Genomic DNA, 14,209 nt, shown 5'->3' with positions numbered 1-14,209 from the left:
ATTATTATTATTATTATTAGTAGTATTATCATCATCATCATCATTATTATACTAATTGCATATTCATCATTAGTAATAAAAACAGCCTATTTATACAAGTAAAAGTATGGCCCAATATCTGACCATATCTGAAAATATTATTTTGATTCATTAATGATAGTAATCAAGAATGCAAATAGTAATAATAAATAATCATAGCAATAAGTTTTCATAAAAATATTTGATCGTATTATAATTATAATTACAGAAACAGAACAGCAATAAAAACAACAACATAACCTGTTTATACAGATAAAAATATTGCCCAATATCCAGAGGCGGACAGTAACTTGATTGATTGATTGATTAATTGTTTTTTTCCGCATAGGTTTTTAACATTCTAAAAGCTCTTTATTCCAAAGATACTACAAGCTAGTCAGTGTATTCAGTAGGTGTAATGTATTCTAAGTTGCTTCAGAAGTATTGCAAGTATTACATACAACAATAAAACAGTGCATTGACATAAAAAAGGAAATTTACTTTTGGTACTTAAGTATTTTTAAAAGCAAGTACTTCTGTACTTTTACTTAAGTAATGGAGTTGAGTACTTTGTCCGCCTCTGCCAATATCTGATCTTTTGAGAAAGAGAGAGAGAGAGAGAGAGAGAGAGAGAGAGAGAGAGAGCGCAGGGGCGTGTTTTCCAGGATGAGACATTGAGATTCAGTTCTCAGCATAATATTCTCGGTTCAGTTGTTCTGACATAATTTTAAAGCACCCGGACAAAAAAAGGAGAAATTTCGATTAAAATTATTTAGTGTTTCCGAGTCACGCTACAAATTCTCCCGCGAGCCCAACAAGGCATTCGACTTCTCTCAGAACTATGAGTGAGGTGAGTGTTCGTTTGTTATTTTAAATCTGATAAACCAGAGTTACTTAAAAGTTAATTCGAATTTCATAATAAAATAATAAATACCTATAGTATTACCTTCAATGTGAATATATTCTTTGTTGAGGCCAAAAAAGGGTTACATAATTTAAATCCTTTGAGCGATGTAGGTTGTATTGAAGAGTACATTGCTTCGTCAAGCCACCTCTAATTTCTCTTCAGTAATGTCTCTTGAGAAATATAAAAGGGTTATGTTTTTCATCTTTACTGAAGAGAAATTAGAGGTGGCTTGACAGCTAAGCCATCCCTTTATACATTTTACAATGCATTTTACAGTGCTTTTTACTCAATGAGAAAATATAAAACTTTAGATTCCCCTGGTTTAAAATTAAAATGTGTTGCTTTACATTCTTTTTGTGTGTCCCATTAATTGGCAATTAATAAGTGGCTCAGGGGAGCTTGACCTTGCTGATATGAGCTTGGCTAATTAGCAGATGGAGATTGTGTGAGGCTGGTGTGTATCACTGATGTGTGAGAGTGAAAATAAGGTAAGGTAATGTAGCAGAGAAAAAGTAATGGACAACACTGGGCGCCAGCTGGCTGGATGGGATCTTCCCCCCCTCATCATCATGTCTTTTAAGTGTGGAAGCCAGAAGTGTCAAAAGTCTTACCTACATAATACTCATATAACCTACTTTTGGCAAATTATAAGACAAAAAATGAAAATTCTTGAGACTAAAGTTGTCATGTTTTTATGCTCAAAGGGATTTTATCTGACAGCTCAGAGAGTGTGGTGGATGTATGGATGCTTTAAAACATACTAGAGAGGGGAAGCTGAGGCAGATTCAGAGTTAGGGTAAGGCGAAGAGGTTCTCTCATTCCAAAAAAAAAAGGATTATAGAGGGAGGGCTGCAGAGATTTGCATTTGAAAGAGTCCCTTGATGCAAGAGAGGGGATAATATGTGTATGTGTGTGTGTGTTTAGGCAATGTTCTATTTCGTCTCCCTTGATGACATTTTCTGTGCTCTATAGATAATATGTAAGAAGTATTTACAGTATATTAACTGCTTAAAGCAAATATCATGGAGTTTCTCAGGTTAACCATCCATTCATTGCTGAAAGTACACATTCAATTAAGTAACGCAAGAAATACATGATCATAAATTGACAGTGTCTATATGAATAACTCAAATCTAGGGCATCATCTCAAGGCTAATTTGTTCTCGTAATTGAAGAAGCAAGGTCACAGATATACTGAATGCATTTTGGCCTCAAGTAGTTTACTCATGCTGTGCACATTGAAAAGGCAACATAAGGATAGTGACGGATTCTCTCTTTAACAAAAATACAAAAGCACACTTTCATTTAATATAATAAACAGATAGATATGATATTTGTGGACCATAAATGTTTATTGGATCCCTGTTCTTCAACTACAAATGTCATCAAGGATAAATTAATTTAAAAAAAATATATATATATAAAATACACACACACAGAGACACACTAAGCTTGCATGTTATGGGGATCCTCTCCAGGGCTGAGTGCCACTGTTCCAGATTGCACACAGAATTGAAAAGAAGGATTAAACCGATGGGGATTAAGGGGTCTTTATCACTCAGAATCCTATCACATGACTCATAAAGCTCATATCAGCTTTTAATTTAAAGGGGTCATATGATGCTGCTAAAAAGAACATTATTTTGTGTATTTGGCGACTCATAAAGCTCATATCAGCTTTTAATTTAAAGGGGTCATATTATGCTGCTAAAAAGAACATTATTTTGTGTATTTGGTGTAATGAAATGTGTTTATGCGGTTGAAAGTTCAAAAAACACATTATTTTCCACACACTGTACTGGCCTAGCGTGAGTGGAAGCCGCGGCCTAGCGTGAGCTGAGGCCGGGCTAGAGGGAGCAGAGGTGGCGGGCTTGAGAACGGCGCGGCCGGCGGATTCGACGAAGGAGCGGCAACCACATGCGACGACCCCGGATATCGTCCTCTTTTGGAAGACCAAACAAAGTAGTTTCTCTTTCACAACGAAACACACAGCGCATTCACAACATGGCGGCGGCAACAATACAGCGAGAATAAAAGTTACGCCTTCTTTCTTTGCGTGAACATTTAGGCGGCGTTATGCAAATCTTCCCACATAGTGACGTAGACATGTGGGGGCGTGTTAGTCAAAGACTTTAGTCTTTGCAACTTTACAGATCTTCTTTATGCACCAAGAGCTTGTAACACTCAAAAGAGAAAGGAAAAATTGAAATCGCATCATATGACCCCTTTAATGGCAGACCACATAAAATTTCACAAATGTTGTTATTTTTGTTTATACTGCATGTATAAATGCTTTCACACAACGATAAACCTGGTAGTTGCTGTCTCGTTCTTACAGAACAGTTCATCTGATCCTCCCAACAGCACTCAGGGGCCCGCCACAGATAAAAAAGGTGCGTTTATGCGTTTCATTACACCATGTTTGAATTTTTAATAATTAACTTCTTGAAAACTCCTCCATGTTTTGTTCTCCACCAGAACTGTACGGTTACGTAAGGCCAGGTTTATATTTGTACAAATATAAGTGTAACCTACCAGAATACAGATGTCTGCCAGTTCAGTCAGATTTTTTATCTGTTTTTACTATTTTTATCGTAAAGGATCAGTTCAATTCTCTCTCTCCATTCTCTTAACAAAAAAGCACACGTGCATACCCATGAGAACTCAAGCACGCATTCACTCAGGAGACAGTTCTTTATTGCAGTCTAGTGTAGGTTGGTTATTCCCATAAGGTCAGTGTATATTCAGCTGACTTACCCTTTCATCTCACCAAAGCCCTAATGTTGCATGTCCCATCAGCATTTCATTTAAAAATAAGACATTTTGAAGAATGTTTCAGCTGGTTTTGTCCATACAATAGAAGTCAGTTGGAGTGAACTATCCCTTTAAGCTGAAGTGTGTCATTTGTGTGCCTCTAGTCTAGTGACACCAAACAGAAGAGCAAAAATTGGTTGAATAAAAATAATTGCAAATAGTGTGCTGCAGTGATTATGTATTTTTGTAGGCCAACCCCGAAGTTAGCATCACCCTGGTTTCCCTCGACAAAAACCCAATAGGATGTTTTACACTGGCTTTTAGATTATTGCAAAAAATAAGCTCTGTGACCAACAAAAGTTTATTATTCTTACATGTTTTGTTCATAATAATAATCTTCACAAATGAACACATCTTTAAGAAATTTGAAGGCTAAATGCAATCGCAAAAATTAATTAAAAAGCTAAACGTAGGCTATAAACCAACTATCCCACAGTCACATAACTTCAACATCACCACCATAAAGCTTAAGCTTATTTAAAAAAAAAATATTACATAAATAAATCTGAATTAGAATAGCTCCCAAGAGCTGTGAAAGCAAATTAGTGAGTAGATGAGTACCTGTTCGGTGTGATTTACTATTAAATGCTCCCGACAAACTCTGTAGCTTCCTTTTCAACACAAGTAAAGTAAAGGGAGTATTACTTATATATTTAAAAAATGTGAAAATATCTTAAGCTTGTTTAACCACTGGCCTTATTTTAGTCATTTAACCAAAAATCCAGTTAAAAAACACATTGACAAATGCTTGTGATAAAATGCTAACTCATTTCCAGGATTTGGCCTTCAAAAATACGTCATTCCTGCAGCACATCCATGCATATTAATCTAAGATACAAGAAAATATTTAAACATTGAAACAAATAAGACGCTTCAGTTTTAACCATGAAATTATGTTCTGTTAAGAGATATTAGAATAGCTGCATACATTACAGTTCTGTGGTATTAAAATGTATAAACAATTTATGCAACAGGATTTAACCTGAATTGGGACACACTGGCTTCAAAAATGTAAGAAATCCTTTTACTATGCCATTGACATTGTCAATGTTTCTATGTGCCCCTCAGCCCCCCAGGAGAAACTGGTGGACAAAGCGGGGAAGAACCCTACACAAGAACCCGAAGAAGAGATCGACATTGATCTGGATGCGCCAGAGACGGAAAAGGCAGCTTTGGCAATACAGAATCAGTTCAGACGCTTCCAGAAAAAAAAGAAGTAGAAAAGGGAAGAATGAATGAAAGAATCAGTGCAGAGGATAAAAGCACCTTCCACAATATTCAAAATGGAAAGAGATTTAATAAGGAAGAGACAGAGAAAAGGGAAAAGTCATGTGTGGGTGGGAAATTAGGGGTTTGGAAAACAAATGATAGCCCAGTGGCATCAACATGCTGGGTTGATTAGAGTTTAGGACATAAGAATAGGGAAGGATTTTCACTTTAAAAGACATTGCAGATTTTGTTAGTTGTATTTGTGTAGATTTGTCTCCATCCTTTCTATCCTCTCCTGTAGACATAAATATAGATAGGAGCGTCAGTTACGGACATGTGCAACACACATCTATTATTTAATATATTCAGTATATCATTGATGCAACAGAACAAATGTAATTATAAACGTAAGAATTCAAAGGGCAGTGAATGACCAAATGTTGCACTGCACCTACAGTAAAACATGTTGGTGTGAATTAGCAATATAGATATGAAGTAGCTTAGTTGTAAATGTATTCTTAGAGGTAGCTGTTAATTGTTTTGTTTTTCTTTTCTTTTAAAATGAGAAGCATTTGAAAAAATAAGGAAATGTCGGTAATACCATTATCTTTTTTGTCATTAGTTAACTACTTTAACATGAATTAACAATGAAATACTTCTAAAGCATTTATTAATGTTAATTATTGTTAATACATTATTAAAATCAAAAGTTGTATTGGTTAATATTATTTAAAGGATCTAAGCATTAATTAACAGTTGTATTTTTAAACTAATGTTAACAAAAATGTATAAATACAGTAAAAAAGGAACTGCTCGCTGTTAATGTTATTTAATGCATTACTGTAAACCTAATTGTAAGGTGTTACCGAAATTTCTTTATATCAACAGCAGACCAAATAATGATTATTTGATTACAGAAAAAATATATAACAACCTAGCATTAACAGAAGAATTAGCAATAACCATAACGTGCATATTTCTGCCTTTTGGACAGGGATTTAATCAAGACACCGTATAAAATTAAGTAGCTTGTTATTTTCAAATTTATTTGAAATACATGTGAAACAGGCAAAGTATAACTTTTTTGTTCAGTTTACTGTATTTTACCGGCTGGTTGAATTTAGCACAAGGTCGAGAACCTTTTTAAGTCACGTCATACTCACTGAAATGAGCATAATGCCTTTCATTTTTGCTTTAATGCCGGAAATTACAGACATGCAACTAGATCCTTAAATTTTTGGGAACTGGTGATTCAAATGAAGATGATTATAAAGGAAAGTGTAACATTTTGATCTATTTTAAGTGTCATTCTCTTTCTCCTTCCCCTATAATTAAAACGGTCTCTACAGATATCTCAGAATAGCTCATAATAATGAGAGCACTCAAGATTATCTCACAGTTAATGGGACAAATGATGTCTGTAATTGCATTGAGACAGGTGTGATGAAAATGTCATCCGTGTTTGATCGTTCTCAAATAGTCACTGGCAATGCAATAATTGAATACATGTTATTATTCTGTACATTTTATATAAAGTATGACACATTTTACTGTTGGCCAGGTATCTTGTCCTGTATTGCCCTGTACTTCTTTTCCTGTGCGTGTGCTTATGTCTACTTGAGTGCTCTAACCCACACTTGTTTCTTTTTTCTCCGTCTGACTCAGTCTAAAATATATGCTTCAATAGCAAGAACTGTATATCCTGAGCTGAATTGTATGTCTTAGGGGCAGTGAGTCGATGGTTATATAAAGTAAAGAGCATTATATAACATTAGTTTGCTTCTTTCCATCAAACATATTTAATGGATATTGGAAATGCATATTGCAAGTAAATATTGCTTGTAGGTTGCAGCAGTATTTCTTTAAACTTGCAATCTAAAATACTGTGTTTAAGCAGAACATTAATGCAGGTGAAGCATTAAGCACAGAGTGAAGGGTAATAAAAAGTCCTGCTTCTTATTTGTAACCCAAAATATTAAGTTTTTTTATAGCTTTATATCTAGTTTGTTGCTGTCTCCTGTAATGAAGCACATTCAGGTTAATTTGATCATTTAACGAATGCAAGTTTATTCATGTTTGGTTCTGATGTGTAGGACTGTGCAAATGTTTAGCTCTCAAATGTAATCATACAATCTTCTGAGAAGAGATGATGCCATCATACTATAATAGTTTAAAAAAAAGAAACACCTTAATACCTAAAAACTATAAATACCCTAAATACCAAACATATACTTCAACAGCAGAGGGCACCCTCTCCCTTTCTTTCAGCCTTAGTCCTATATGTACACACAAGCAGAGAAACATGTGGCCTAGTCACAAATGCCACAGTTGATGTGAAGTGCAAAGCTCGTACGTGTTAAAAGTTTATGAGACTGTGTATGGTGTCCCATTTGTCATTTGAGGTTGCAGAAGCATCCTCAATCACAGCTCTAGCTGTGACTTATGGCTCTGCTGCAGGTGGCTTTTATCAGAGGCCTTTAGACTTAAAGGTTAGCAAAAAGAAGCTCAACGCTGTTTTTGGATGCCGTGAATGGAAGGAGGAGATGATATTGTCGATAATAGATAGATGCTAATCTCGATTTCAGAGTACGCTGAATAAACTTGTGAGGAAATATCTCACAACTTAATGACTCGACAGCCTGTCGGCTAAACTTCAACATGTTTGCCAATAAAGATTCATTTTGGATTGAATAAATTGGTGTTTTATAAGAGAAAGGCTAAGCTATTTATTACTAAATAAATACAAAAACTCATTCTGCATTTTATTTAAAGAAAATTATAAACACTTTATGCATTGCATAAATCCAGAGAAAGATTACTACACAAAGCATTCTAGAAATAAAGCAAAATCAAACAACCTACCTGTTAACTGACTAACAGAAAACAGAAAATGCTTTTTATAATAAAAAAATGCTTTTTATTAAAAAAATTTTTTTATGTACAATATACAATAAAAATAAATAATAAAGAAAATAACAAAAATATATTACATCTTTGATTGATTTTTTTTTTGCCATTTTTATTTAGTGGGCAGAGAAGACGAAATAAGATCATAATTCAAACTTGTGTTACCTGCACATACCCCAAAGATTCATGTGTTGTAACACATGAACTAGCTCCAATAACTGCTCATTTCCACACTCATAAAGAAAATAAATCCAGATGCCTTTTTAGCTACAAAATAATGCTTTCTGGATATAATGCTGCAGGAACTGAAACAAACTGATTTTTTGTGTTGTAAACCACACTAGCCAATTGTGAAAATCTTAATTATAGACTATAGGTCGTGGAAAACAGGTTGAGGGTTAAGTTTTTGACTTAACTGTTAGCCCTTCACATTTTTACAGTTGTCTGCTTTTTCACACATATTCTCATGAATTTATTTACAATGCTTACAAGACTGAACTGTACCTTAAATATCAAAGTTCGTGGTTTGTTTTAAACCTACAATCACAAAAAATTCATTTTGAATTTAACTTAATTGTGATTATCATATATTTAACAATTTAAGTTGAATTACAACAAGAATCTAGGTTGAACGTGTAGCATACAGAAAATATGATTTCTGATGCAGCATTTGATTTATATAGAATTAAAACCTGAAACCTATAGTCTTACTTAAAACTTTAACATGAATCATGAGCTGCCTTCCATCCAATGGTATTTATTTGAAGAAATGCAAATCTAGTCGTCTTTCTTTTTGCTCCCTCTTACTTCTAAGTATATACTCTGTCACTTTGATTTTCCTGAATAACACATGAGTGTTTATTGGCTTCTTATCCCCCTTGCTTTCATTTTAATTCTTTTCTTTCTGTCTCTTTAACCCAGAAGTGTTCAATTCTTCTTAGAATCAGCCCCTTAACATCTGTGTAAAGTCTTCTTTTTTCTATATTCTAAATCACTCCAAGTCTTTTCAAATAAAATGCATTATTCCTCTTCATTTTTGTTTCTTCCCACTCTCCCTTTTTTCTTTCAAATCTTTGAATTTAGTGCTTTTGTTGTTTCTATATGTTAGCTCATTGACTTGTCTCTTTGACTCCTCATTTTATTTCTTTTTTGGGGTCTCTTTCTCAGAATCTCCTCTTTTGCATTTGCTGCTGCATAGTTTTCTGGTCAAATGTATCCTCCAACTGATCAATTTCTTGCTCAAGCAGAGCTAGTTTAACAGGATCTGACTCACATCGGTCTTCATCCTCCTCCTCTTCCTCATATTCTTCCACTTCAATTCCATCCATGGTCTTTTGAAGCTGAGTCTTCACTTTGTTTAGTTCTAGTAGGCCATGTTGAAGCTCTTTGCAGACTTCCCGGATCTTGGAGGCAAATTTGGTCTTGGCACCTTTGTGAAGTTCACTGGAGTCTTTGGCAAGAAAGAAGACATCCAGGGCGAGGAAGAGAGTGGACATGACCCCCGTGGTGATACTGATGGCCTTGGCGGCTTTGGCAGCACCTCCTGCAACACCTAGAACTTTCACAGTGTTGATAAGCCTATCAGTGTTTATCATAAGGGCTTTACCTGCTCGTCCGCCTTCCTTCATTACATGCTTTATGTTACGGCTAAGACTTGTGTTGACCACACTCTCAGAGTACCCCTTAAAATCCCATTCCTGCAGGGTGTTCATTCCTTCCTACATACACAAAAGAAAAATCAGAAGTGAGACGCAGATAGACAGAAAGACAGATCGACAAACAGACAGACTGGCATACAGACAGATGACACACAGATGGAATGCTAAACATACTTGCATGAACTCCAGACAATCTCTGATGTCACTGATCTCATTCTGGTAGCCTTGGATCAACTTCTCCACCTTCTTGCGATCCAACTTGGACTGAACAGCATCCGTGATATTAGCTGTGGCTGAGGTGATGCTTCCAGCTGTTGCCACACTGATACCCACTGCAGTGACGATAGTGGAAGTGCCAAAGGTGAAGGGTGCCAGGATGAGGCCAGTAATGGTGGCTATGCCCCCTGCCACACTAGCTACGCCCCCTCCCACAGCTGCGCTCACGGTCTTCTTATGGAAGCTGTCAGCAGTCTCCGCCAGAGCAAGCAACTCTAAAATGCAACGTTGCAGAGAAGCTCCACGTTGGTTGAACAGGCTGACGAAGAGACGGGCCGCCATGAACACACGGTCTGCAGCAGCCTCGACAGCCCTGGCAAAACATTTTTTTTCAGTGTTGGGGGTAACTCATTACAAGTAACGTGAGCTACGTAATCAGATTACTTTGTTCAAGTAACTAATAAAGTAACGCATTACTTTTTAATTTACAAGAGAATATCTGAGTTACTTTTTCAAATAAGTACTTTTTTTTTTCAATTTATTGATTGACAGCTCTCCTGTCCCCATGTTGAGAGAAATCAGAAGATGTTACTGTAGTTCTAAAATAAATATGAATATGCATTAATTCATCTCACTCACAAAAAAAAAACACAGATTCAGTATTCATCAAAATTAATAAAAATAATATATAAAACTCAGAATATGCAATAATTAAATGTTAAACAACACAAATATCCTTTATGTATTTAATCCCATTCTATTAACCAATGTCTTTGCTTCTGACCTTCGATGATCCAGTTCAACCATACTAATAAGCAAAAATTGCTCTAGACAAACATTTGTGTGTCTTTGTTTATTGCTGAAGTGTGTTGAAATTTCTTCTTCTGCATTCTACTGTACGGACTTAAATGTACTTTCCCTTCAGCCTGAGGCTTATTCATTTCACTTTTGGTGTGAAAAGGCTTTTATATTTGCCAAAAATAGAACTTTTTTTATTTTAAAAACAAACAAGCAAGCCCTGTCCAGATTTAAAAAGTAACACAAAAGTAACGTAACGCATTACTTTCCATAAAAAGTAACTAAGTAACGTAATTAGTTACTTTTTTATGGAGTAACGCGATATTGTAATGCATTACTTTTAAAAGTAACTTTCCCCAACACTGGTGGTCACTGGCGGCAATTAGACGATTTAAAAAATCCACATTTACTCACAGCTTCTCGTCTTCCTCCTGAAAATTTGCTGTTTTATTCCATTCACTCCAACCTGTCAAAAGTCAGTAAATCATATGCATTTTCTAACAGTGATCTAAACTAGGTATAGTAACAGAGATGAGGAACAAAGATTGACCAATCGTCCAGCTGACAAATTTTAGTTGACTAAGATTAGAGAGGTTCATCTACTTTTTTCTTATATATAAGCCTAAATATACAAAGACTTCTTTAAGAAAGATTAGCAGGATGGTCTTCTAGGAGACTAGTCATTTTTGAAAACATGTAGTTTTGCATGTCCATAATAGGCAAGCAAGTAATTTGACCCAACTCACCCGCAACAGTTTTCCACCAGTCCATCAGGTCATCATCCTGTGAAAAGAGAGCGAGAAAGAAATACAATTTTCAAATAGATTTCATAATTAACCCAATTTAACATTATTGCATCATAATAAAATAATAATATACCGCATCTGTCTCTAAAGAATTTAAATCTGTTGGGTAGGCAGCCATCTCCACTGGCAGGATTTCAAAAGTACAGTCCTAAAACATTCAGAGAATAGGAAATCATGTGATGGCATAATGTGATATTGATACACCATAGAAGGAGTACAAGAAAATGTAAAGGACTGCAGATGTGGCCAGAGCAATAAACTCCAATGTCCATAATGTACACTCATTCACATACTCATTGCAACAATAACTCACCTCATTTGTCTCCAGTTGCTGCATTTCCATAGGCTCCTCAATCATATCTTCTTGATCTGAACCCTATATAAAGATTTTAGTGTATGATAATTAAATATCATGTGATATTTAAAAATAAAAGTGTTAACACTACCTGCGTACTGGATGAAAACGTGGACATTCTAGGTAGAGTTCTCTTCACTCTAAATGACACAACCTGAAAGGATGTTATCACCAAAAGAGTTTATGCAGAATATGTGAACTGACACTGTAAATAATTTCAAGTGCAAACAAAAAGCCCAATTCCCCTACTTTTTGTGGCAAGTGGAATTATGGGCTTTTATTTTCTTGCAATATTCCTGCCTATGTATACTGCTTTTTGACCCTCAGAAGAGAAAACAAGTGCTCCTCTGCATAAAAAGTGAGAGAAAGGCTTACCTTGTTATTACTGTTAGAGAATTTCTCATCATGACATTTTCTGGGCACTGCAATAGATTTCTATCAAATAGAGGAAACAGTTTGATTTTTTTCACAACATCATCTACTTTGCTGGCAACTTAAAATCATTACCGATTTGGTGAAGTACCTTTTCAATGCCAGTGTCCAAGAACGTATAATCCCAGTCTGTAAATTCACTATGCTCATTTAGCGGATCCTACATTTGATTAAAAATGGTATAAAAGTACATGCTAACTGTGAACATTGTCAACAATCTACTGTAAATACAGCAATAAGAAGAGGAAGCTGCTTCACCGTTTCAGCAGGAAAACGTAATGCTGGTTTTGGGGAACTGCGGAAAGTGCTACTTTGCTTCCCTGAGTTATCCTGTAGAAAAAGGGACAGTAACTGTGAAAAGCAGGTGACTAAGCAATTTCAACATTATAAATATATTCTACTGTATATAATATAAATAAAGGGTCACGATAAGCACCTTTAAGTTGTTGTTAGAGAGATATAAGAGATTGCCATTACTGGCCAGCAGTTTAATGTGTAATGGTGGGCTGTCCTACAAGAAGAAAGCTTGTAACTACTGTGCATTATCAACAGAAAGGCAGTGGTAGCAATGCAAAAAATCTATATACAAATACTATGGATAAATTGAACAGACATATGTTAATTTTGTGTTTTGTTGTAGCAATATACCTCTTCATAAGTATCCCCAGTTCCTCTAGGAGATGTTTTGAGAAAATGAAACAGGGAATTTTCCTCCTAAAGAAATTAATCTGAGAGTTAGAATTACATTTTGTGTGACTTTGAATTCATTATGTCATTATGGCCATTGTGATTGATCGTACTGAACCTCAGTGACATTAAAGCTTACAAGACTGTCACTGCCTGGAAAATCATCACTTTTCAATGCTGGTTCTTCCTGTAAAGAGACAGAAGACCAGCACATTATACAAAGCTATACAAATTATATCAATCTACACAGTATTGCAAAATGTTAACTTTAAGACATTCATTTAAGAATTAATGAATGCATGAACAAGACTGCACTTTTGTAACACCTTGGTGTTGTTGTTTTGTGTTTGGTTGTGATTGTGGGCTGAGAGTTCTCCGTGTTGTAATGATTCTCCGTGTTGTAATGGTTTTTCCTGTTAAGAAAGAGAGAGGAAGGTAACCTCAGACATACAGTATTCAGAAGCTAAACCGAAGACAAGCTTCAAAACTGTAGGTAGCATTATTCTGTGTAATGTGTGACATAAAAGTAATAATTTTACTGACTGAACAGTAATCAGATCAAATAAAACCACAACTACAGCAATACATTTTATCCAGTTTACTGTATGTTTTTGTGGACACAGGGTGGATCATCTGAGCTGTTGCAGTGTCCTTAGAGCACTAAATATTTATTTTTTAATCCAAACCTATTGTGCCATTACACAACCTATTGTGATTCACACTGATGTGATTACAGGTTTACTGTAGTTACAACAAAGCTTTGGCTGATGTGTAGGTAACTTCACTGAAGAAGTTACTTGCCTCCCCTAGTTGTAACAGATAGTACTGTCTCATGGCCTGACACTAACTGTATGGTATAATGTATGGAGCACATATTTATGTGCAAAGCATGTACAGGTGCATCTCAATAAATTAGAATGTCGTGGAAAAGTTCATTTATTTCAGTAATTCAACTCAAATTGTGAAACTCGTGTATTAAATAAATTCAGTGCACACAGACTGAAGTAGTTTAAGTCTTTGGTTCTTTTAATTGTGATGATTTTGGCTCACATTTAACAAAAACCCACCAATTCACTATCTCAACAAATTAGAATATGGTGACATGCCAATCAGCTAATCAACTCAAAACACCTGCAAAGGTTTCCTGAGCCTTCAAAATGGTCTCTCAGTTTGGTTCACTAAGCTACACAATCATGGGGAAGACTGCTGAACTGACAGTTGTCCAGAAGACAATCACTGACACCCTTCACAAGGAGGGTAATTTCACTGAAGAAGTTACTTGCCTCCCCTAGTTGTAACAGATAGTACTGTCTCATGGCCTGACACTAACTGTATGGTATAATGTATGGAGCACATTTTTATGTGCAAAGCATGTACAGGTGCATCTCAATAAATTAGAATG

General features: G+C 35.4%; 2 protein-coding genes across 6 annotated transcripts in view; one reads left to right on the top strand and one right to left on the bottom strand.

Annotated features, from left to right (window-relative positions):
* Positions 1–684: 684 nt before the first annotated feature.
* On the top strand, positions 685–12,869 carry pcp4l1 (Purkinje cell protein 4 like 1). 2 transcript variants are annotated; one of them, XR_001605430.1, is made up of 4 exons: positions 685–868; positions 3,264–3,318; positions 4,808–5,472; positions 12,856–12,869. XR_001605430.1 is itself a non-coding variant. In XM_016241346.1 (3 exons), exons 1-3 carry the CDS (start codon positions 860–862, stop codon positions 4,957–4,959), a joined length of 216 nt encoding a protein of 71 aa, XP_016096832.1. In that variant the 5' UTR covers positions 685–859; the 3' UTR covers positions 4,960–5,604. The 2 variants fall into 2 exon arrangements, 1 of the variants encoding a protein (XP_016096832.1); XM_016241346.1 differs by lacking the exon at positions 12,856–12,869 and having other exon boundaries at positions 4,808–5,604.
* Positions 7,959–14,209, bottom strand: part of LOC107557749 (uncharacterized) — a 10,816-nt gene continuing 4,565 nt past the window's right edge. For 3 of the 4 annotated variants that reach the window (XM_016241290.1, XM_016241284.1, XM_016241277.1), the window contains 14 exons: positions 13,134–13,220; positions 12,926–12,994; positions 12,769–12,834; positions 12,557–12,631; positions 12,379–12,450; positions 12,212–12,280; positions 12,064–12,123; positions 11,780–11,842; positions 11,647–11,709; positions 11,407–11,481; positions 11,274–11,310; positions 10,942–10,993; positions 9,688–10,102; positions 7,959–9,573 (listed from right to left, as the gene is read on the bottom strand). In XM_016241290.1, the coding sequence (XP_016096776.1) occupies positions 9,019–9,573; positions 9,688–10,102; positions 10,942–10,993; positions 11,274–11,310; positions 11,407–11,481; positions 11,647–11,709; positions 11,780–11,842; positions 12,064–12,123; positions 12,212–12,280; positions 12,379–12,450; positions 12,557–12,631; positions 12,769–12,834; positions 12,926–12,994; positions 13,134–13,220 (1,758 nt within the window). In that variant the 3' untranslated portion in view covers positions 7,959–9,018. The remainder of the gene's footprint in view (positions 9,574–9,687; positions 10,103–10,941; positions 10,994–11,273; positions 11,311–11,406; positions 11,482–11,646; positions 11,710–11,779; positions 11,843–12,063; positions 12,124–12,211; positions 12,281–12,378; positions 12,451–12,556; positions 12,632–12,768; positions 12,835–12,925; positions 12,995–13,133; positions 13,221–14,209) is intronic. The other variant, XM_016241297.1, reaches the window with a different exon arrangement.

The sequence above is a fragment of the Sinocyclocheilus grahami genome, unplaced genomic scaffold (assembly GCF_001515645.1).
Source record: "Sinocyclocheilus grahami isolate Dianchi unplaced genomic scaffold, SAMN03320097.WGS_v1.1 scaffold21.1, whole genome shotgun sequence".
Lineage (NCBI taxonomy): Eukaryota > Metazoa > Chordata > Actinopteri > Cypriniformes > Cyprinidae > Sinocyclocheilus > Sinocyclocheilus grahami.
This window is presented reverse-complemented; position numbering and strand designations above follow the sequence as displayed.

Bases quoted from the DNA above. Each gene is read 5' to 3' on its own strand.
- pcp4l1 (XM_016241346.1), top strand. The intron at 3,319-4,807 runs GTGCGTTTATGC...TGTGCCCCTCAG, and splicing joins GCCCGCCACAGATAAAAAAG to CCCCCCAGGAGAAACTGGTG.